Source organism: Atta cephalotes (assembly GCF_000143395.1).
Source record: "Atta cephalotes unplaced genomic scaffold scaffold00055, whole genome shotgun sequence".
NCBI classification, from domain to species: Eukaryota; Metazoa; Arthropoda; class Insecta; order Hymenoptera; family Formicidae; genus Atta; species Atta cephalotes.
In genome coordinates, this window is record NW_012130119.1 from 665,779 (window position 1) to 673,794 (window position 8,016).

General features: G+C 35.1%; 2 protein-coding genes across 2 annotated transcripts in view; one reads left to right on the forward strand and one right to left on the reverse strand.

Moving 5' to 3' along the window:
- The window catches only part of LOC105623292 (RNA-binding protein squid-like), a 10,855-nt gene extending 6,060 nt beyond the window's left edge, over positions 1-4,795 (reverse strand). Inside the window, 4 exon segments of the mRNA XM_012204690.1 lie at positions 1-86; positions 331-371; positions 783-818; positions 4,665-4,795. The exon segment at positions 1-86 is cut by the window's left edge and continues 195 nt beyond it. Coding sequence (XP_012060080.1) covers positions 1-86; positions 331-371; positions 783-818; positions 4,665-4,795 — 294 coding nt within the window.
- A 2,603-nt stretch (positions 4,796-7,398) lies between these two features.
- The window catches only part of LOC105623321, a 5,731-nt gene continuing 5,113 nt past the window's right edge, over positions 7,399-8,016 (forward strand). The window contains 2 exon segments of the mRNA XM_012204718.1: positions 7,399-7,416; positions 7,515-7,638. Of these exon segments, the coding sequence (XP_012060108.1) occupies positions 7,399-7,416; positions 7,515-7,638 (142 nt within the window).

Sequence of the window (8,016 nt, forward strand, 5' to 3'; positions counted from 1 at the left end):
TCCTCTCGATCGTCCCGTATTTGGATCTGTCTTGACATTGATGCTTTCAATATCACCATATGCGCTGAAATGTTCTCGCAATTCCTCTAAAAATGTATAAAATAATCACTTTATAAGAATTCTTTAAATCGTTTAAAAAATATTTATATGAACAATATTGTAATTTAAGCTCAGTAAAAAGTTCTTTTCACATGACAATTGTCATCCAAAGGTGTCCTAAGGGCAAAGAAATAAATCATCATCGCTGATCTTTTTTGTTTTATTTTTCTAAGATTTTATAAAGAAAATAAATTTTTAAAAGAATATAGGTTTAAAAAAAAAGTTACTTACTGTCTGTCGTTTCCCAGCTTAAACCACCGACGAATAATTTCCTGCGAAAGAAAAGGAAAACAGAAAATATTAAAATTAATAAGAGAGAATGAAAGACATTCGTCTTAAGTCTTTAATCATTATTGCAAAACCGAATGTTCGTAAAGAGAAATTCACGGTTTATCATCTAAATAGGATTGCTATTCGGGCTTACGATGTTGGCAAATTCTCAAATCTCTGCAACTGCGCGCAAAAAAGTTATCTGTAATGAAAACGGAAGATGGAAATGTATTTGGGCCTCTTTCGCAAGTGACTGTTACAAGTTACGGAATGGTCATAGTCTGTTATTACTCGAATACACAACTTGAGCATCAAGTAGTTTTCATCGTTTCGTATCGTCGCGCAACTTTTCTTTCACTCTTAACACCGACATGCTAAAAAAATAAGAAAAATATAATAAAGTTTGAAAATACCTATCGTTCAGAGAATCCTGGTTAGCCCCGGCTGACCTGCAAAGCAACGGAACGAATTTATTTCACTAAGTGAATTTCTCGAACGTATTAATATAAAGGATTAAGATCGAAACGAGAATTTAACTTTTAAAAAACGAAAAAAATCTAAAAATCCCATTTATTATTATTTAAAAAAAAAAAATGTCGACTTGACCCCTGGAAAGACTATATAATCAGTGTTAAGGTATGAAAAAATTGAATGCAGACGATATGCAAGTAACGTAACAGACCTGTAGTGTCATTCGCAAAAGGGGCACTGTATCGACCATCAAAAAGATTTATATAAATGAAGAATAATATTTTATTCAATTAAACATCGCACATATGTAAAGACTATGTATAATTATATATATCTACGACAAACAAACGCATTTAATCTACGGCTAATTAGATCGCCCATTATCGAAATTTAGAAAAATCTTCTTACAATGATAACATAATTACAATGCAAAGCAATTACAAGAGTATAGAATACCATTCCTAGAATAAATGAGAATTGATAAAGATAGCTTACGATATATGCATCTGTCCTTTGTATAAAGTTACGAGAAACAACCAGAGAAGAACTGCTTTTCACACCATAGAAACCTTGATTTGAATGTTCAATTGTAAAAAAAAAAGAAAGAAAAAATCGAAAAGAAAACTTGGAAAAAAGTATATAGGTATGTAAAAAATCAATGCATCGAGAGAACAAGATACTATTCATCGACGTTTGTGTGAGAACCCGAGCAATAGTTAGACAACTCCAGTAGACATATCACAGCTCTGCTCCTAAGGGAAACAAGAATTTAATTTTTCCAAGTGGTTACTGACTGCAGATTGGCCCAAAGAATATGGTATATGCTAGGATAGACTGCAACTCTATATCGAAAAGCTAAAAAGATTGTTTTCATTACGATTTAAATGATAAGACAACTCTTGATATTTTCGATCGACATATCTATATGGATATAATATAGATGGATACAATATGGGATATTTATTTATATTTTACATGTACGTGTTTATTTATATATTTGTCTCTTTCTCATTCTTTCTCTCTCTTTGTTTACAACGCTCATAGACAAATTGCGATGTAATGCAAGAATGGTTTCAATTTCTGATATATATTATATATATATATTTTTTTTCATTCGTTTTCTGCATTCTAACAACGAGCTGCAAGCTCGGTTTTTGCTCTGACTTTGTTTTTGGCAGTGTCAACACGATTAATTGATTTACTTATTATATTTGACTCTTTATTTTTTATTTATGGCTGGTGATAAATACCGTTGGCACCAGTCACTCGCCGGTAATCAGTTGCTGGTCGGGTGACGTTTTCCACCTGTGAGCCGCCCGCCATGTGAAAACCGTTGTCGATCACCTGTAGATCAAGCCACATAAACTGGGGTTAAATGGCGTTCCGACCTACTGGACGTTTTCGCATTGTCCCTATGATTTTGTGCTTTGGTCACGCCCAAACAGCATTTGGATCGGAAATTACTCTACGCGTGACCCAGCAGGCAAGTGTGTGTCTGTGCGAGACTTTATCGATTTGACGAAATTAATTTGAGTTCCAGTGCTTGTGTCATGACGGAACGTGACGAACTTGAACTTGAAGTAGACTTCTCGCAATAATTAGGACTCGGAAATCACTGCAAGGTTTTGCGGTTCACGTCGATCCCATGTAAGTGTACGTATTTGTCAATCGTAAATCAATTGACTGTTTACCATAATTCAGCTGCAATGAACCGTACGAGGATAGAAGACTCGGCTGGCCAAAAAATGTACTCGAAAGTTTAGGCTCTATAAAAACATTACGGATTATTATTTGCTTATGATGTTGCGTTCGCAAAAATTGATCGACTGCAGAACCCACAATTTCTCTTTATCAATTACAGAGAACTACAATTATATCATTAACTAGATAGGGATAGAAAACAAGGAGTTTAATACACAAAATTACGAAAAATTTCAAAAACAGATAAATGTTATACCTCGCAACAACAGCACATATAAATTTATAAACTAGCGCCTTTAGTCGCCGTTATATAGTGGTGTCTTAAATTATTTTTGCGTAATATAGCATGCATTATCTCATTTAAATCTTTAATTATTATATTTCAAGACGTAGTGGAGCGCCGGCATTTGGCTGTTTTACTTCCGTTATTTTATACACGTGAAACTCGTGTCCCTTGAACATTTTTATTTTTAATTATAGGATAGGAGGAGGACAAGGAGGTGTATCTTCAAATTCATATTCAGTCAACATTATTGCAAAAATCCATCTTATTCTATAACGAGGCAATAGATTAATTGTTTATATTTTATTATATTTCAATTTACCTACATTAAGTAGAATTTGAAGATTATGTCCGCTTCCTGAATTTTATATCCTGAAACATTCTATATACTTTTGTGAAATTGAAATAAATCCAATGCTTACCCTTTTTTGCAAAAAGATATCCCAAATAGCGTAAAAATTTGCAAAAATCCAAGGCTGCAGAAATACGAAGAGCAAATAAAAATTATAAAAAAATGATACAAAGAAAAATAAATATCAAAATTCTCTTGATATATAATATGAACAATATAACGGGAGAAATAAAAAATAGGACGCGCGCAGAATCGCAAAATTATAACTTTTTAGGTAATTTTTTTATTTACACAAATGTCTTGTATTTTTTTATTGAAATTAGAGGAAAGGAAGTTTCTGGTCAAATTCATCCAGCTCGAGATCCGTTACGCTGAAAAAAAAAAGGAATAGAGGAAAAAGAAAAAAGAGAGCAGCGCGAGACAATGGCAGACGAGAATTTAAGATCCACCAACACACATTTTGTGTGAAGTGCGTAATAACTGCGTCCCATTATTCATCTCGAATACTGAAAATCTATAACTCATTACGTATATATATGTATATATATATATATATACATATATATATATATGTATATATATATATATATACATATATATATATATGTATATATACAGATTTTCAATACCTACAGTGAATAATAGAACACAGCCAACGAGGCGGGACTTTTTTCGGCGCATTGCCCTCTTTTTGAATGATATTTCTTCGTTTCCAATATATTTCTTTTACTGGAATTAATTCTATTTTTATTTTACAGTACTAACATTTTTTTTTATTCATCCAATGCTTCAAGTAACTCGGTTCTGCGAGCCTACAAGGGACAAAGATTTCCACGTGTTTGCAACGGAAGTTTGTAACGGAGCGCGCCCAGATAGCAAACGTGCAAATTTCCGTTCTTTTTCGCGCAGCACGAAAACAGTACGTGCTGTGTGGAAGATTCCTCGACATTATTACGCACAACATCGTTTCTATTCTCGTTCCTTCTCTCTCTCTCTCTCTCCCTCTTATGACGCTACGACGCTTCGGGCGCGCCCTTTCCGGAGCCGCTGCCGGCGCCTCCACTCGTTCTTACACCGCCATTATTGCCGCCGGCTTCTTTCGTTAATGGATCCTAATCGCGAATGGAGAATCACCGCGAAATATGGATGTTCGCGTACACGGCGCGCCACGGAGAAGCGACGAGGTCGTGTCGTCGAAACGTAGGCGTTCGTCGTGACGTCGATGCGAACGGATTACGTTCCGCGGCGGAACGCAACGCCTCCGCCATTTTGTGAGACGCGTGCCGACGCGCTTCGCTCGCTCGCTCGCTCGTTCGCGCGCGCGCGCGCGCGGCCCGGTCGGCCGCGTTGTCGCGAAGTTATCGCCGATTCGCGCGATCGCCGGGCTATAACGCGCCTGAAGTACGAAGCGATCGCGCAATCCGGGACAATTAATTAGCTTGCGGTACGAGAGGGGCGAGCAAACAGGAGACCCGGGAGGAGAATTACCTGTCTTCTTGCGACTCCTGATTGTTCTCTGCGACGTTGTTCTCGCCGTTGTTCTCGGCCTCGCCGTTCTGCTCTGCGAAGTTTTGTTCCGCGATGTCGTCGCTGAAATCCTTGTTCTCCTGATCGGCCATCGCGTCTGCTTTTTATCTGTCGATATTACCGGATTACCCGCGTAAGTTACGTTACGCGGCACACCACGATGCACTGTGAGCACAAAGCCACTCGAATGATCGTAGATAGCTCGTTACGCAGCCGTTCTCTTCGACTACCCAATGGAGAAGAAAGTACGGCGTCGTGCGCAGCCCGGAGGTCCTCCCGCCGGCAATTTACGCGCGAGGCATCTTGGGACGTACGACTTTGCTGACCAATCACGTGGCTTCGCTCAGGATCGTTCGACATGTCTGAGGTACCCTCGGATTCGATCTGTAAATATCGTGAATCCCTTTTACGACCAAACGCGATCTAACGTTATGTTCTCACGTTAATCTTATGAAAAATAACGTAAAATGTTTTTTTTCTAATTTGACTTATTGTTAGATTCCTCGATTGTTCCCTGCGTGAATGAAAATGTGTTTTCATTAAGCATTCATTCAATGAGTTTCATTCATGAATGTAAACAGCGAGAACGTCTTAACAGCGAGAACTTCATTCGGCTTGAATTAATAGCTTTTGTTTCGTCTGTTAAACTTTATTGTTGAATCGTTTATTAAAATATGATCAGTCGTAGGTAATTAAAAATTATTTTACTTAGCTTTTAGATCGAATTATTGTCTTACTTCTAAAAATATTGAACTATTTAAAAATATATATAAGTATTGTTAAATATTGAAATTTTTAAAAATTTAAGATCTATAATTAGTAGAATCTCTTTATATTAAATTTGTTTTCTAAATTTTTTAACATTTAATTTATAATACTTCATACCGAATTATTTTAGAAGTGATTTATCATTAGCGAGATCTGTAAACAGTTATATAGCAAAATTTTTTAATAAATAAAAAGTTTTGTTCGCTGTGAAAAAAAATGGGAACCAAGATAAGTCTAGTTTTTACGTTCCTGAATGCGTTCGGATCGATGGTTAGAGAATGCGTCATCAGTGGGAGAAGTAAAGGGGGGGAAGGAAGGGATGGGAAAAGAGACGGATTTAGCACTATACGCATCAGAAATTTCGGTCACGCGACGCGACTGGCGGGAGAGAGAGATAGCCAATGAAATCGCTGAAAGACACTATTCTCGACTATCGACCAATGGAAGATCGCCAAGAATCCCGCTCAATTTTGCTGTGATTTCATCCACGCTCATTTACTTCTCAAAAACTATAAAACAATACTGGAATACGCGAGACAAGTAGATTTATTGTAATATAGATTTCTGAAACAATCGGCGAAATGAAATCAAGCAGCATACAACGACATGGCATTTTTGGTTGCATCGGTGATGTTTGTAGATGGCCACAAAAAATGCGTCTTTCTCTCGCTATGACGCTGGAGTTGGCGCGGATAACGCCATCTATAAATCCGCGACATTGGATAAGGCTGCAATCAAAGTCTCGCTAAAAATGCTTTGATACGTTTGGTTGATCAAGTATAGAAAAGAATTTTACAAATTGACCAATCAAAAATTGCTTTAAAGTATTTGTAACATTACGTTAATCATACCCACAGAAAGAAACTTGAGAGTGGACATCCCTGCCTTTTTATTCGTATACCAAACTTCGTAGGATAATGTCCACGTTGTGGTTCTTTTCCATACTATTACGACATGGATTAGACAAAGACGAATAATCAACTTTGGCCGGTATTCATAGTCAGTTCTTATTATATATTCAAGACCGTCTTAAATAAGTTCTGTCTTGGTGTCACGAACCAATTAGAGGACTGAATTAGTTTTAAGACATTATTTAAGACGGTCTTGAAATAAGAACCAACTGAATTCCAGTCTTTGATCGTCCTTGTCAAATAGCATAGAAAAGAACCACGTAGACATTATCCTGCATGAATAGAGCTAGTTTCTTTCTGCTTGATATTACAGGAAACGTTTTTATCTTACTTTGATCAAAGCACAATTATCTGTGGATAAAACATTAGGGAATCTGTTTTATCGATTTAATAGAACTTACGTATATGACGCATCACATACAACATATATGACTACATATTAATATCATACTTCATACATTTTTGTAACGTGTTTTTATACTGAAATTTATATATCTATAATAATATAATAATAATTATAATATAATAAAATTATAATATAATAATATAATTAATATATAATAATTATATTGGTCCATTTCGACCAATATAATTTAATTTGAACTAATTTTAGTTCTAAAAATAATTTAGTTCAAAAAGATAAAGAGTAAATGGAACTGATGAGATTGAAGTTCGTCTACATTCCCAGTATTCGAAAAATCAAAGAATTGAAATAGATAGAAATAGATTCGTGTAGTCATTGCCGAATACATAATTTTTCAGATACTGGGTTGATACCGAGGAGGACATAATTAAATCTAATTCGACATTGTTCGTACAAATTACTGTTATAGTTTATGGGTATAAATAATTATTTGTTTAAAAAAAAGTTTATATCTTTCTTTTAAGACTACTCTATGCACATTACTTCATCACGATCGATTTTTGTCTCGATACTAAATAAAACTTTGATAACCAACTTAATTCTCAACGTCGCGTAAAATTTTCGTAAAATCCGCGAAAGAAATTGTATAAATATGCCGCAGGAACAGCAGGTAAAAACAAATGTCTTTCCCATCGTTTTTTTGAAGATAAAAAATCGCAGATAGGAAGACATTAGTTTCAAGCATTCTGATAAAAAGAGCGATTTTAGGTTCTTAATTTGTACGATGTCTGGCATACTTGCAATAAGATACGAGCCGCCGTATTTCGCGTTGGACTCGATCTTTGGGAGTATTACAAGCCTCTGGATCCCGATAGACGTTTTTTAATATCAGGTATAAATATCGGACATTGGCACCGAGACGAGCGATCGCTTCAAGCACTTTTAAAGTTAGTTGTTGTGTGAGAATGTTTATTTCTGAACATTCTCGATGTAATGAAATTATTAATTTGAATTTCCATTATATATACTATTTTTTTTACTTATCCCTTCACAGAATGTTTCGAAATTATTGGATGTTTTTTTTAATACAATAAAATTGACTTTATTTATTAGTTATAATTATAAAAATTGCTAAATTATTCACGTTTATATATATATATATATATATATATATATATATATATATATACTATTATTATTATATAGTATATATTTAATTAGTAGTAAGTTATAGTAGTATAGTTGTGAATAAGAACTATGTATAGTAGAA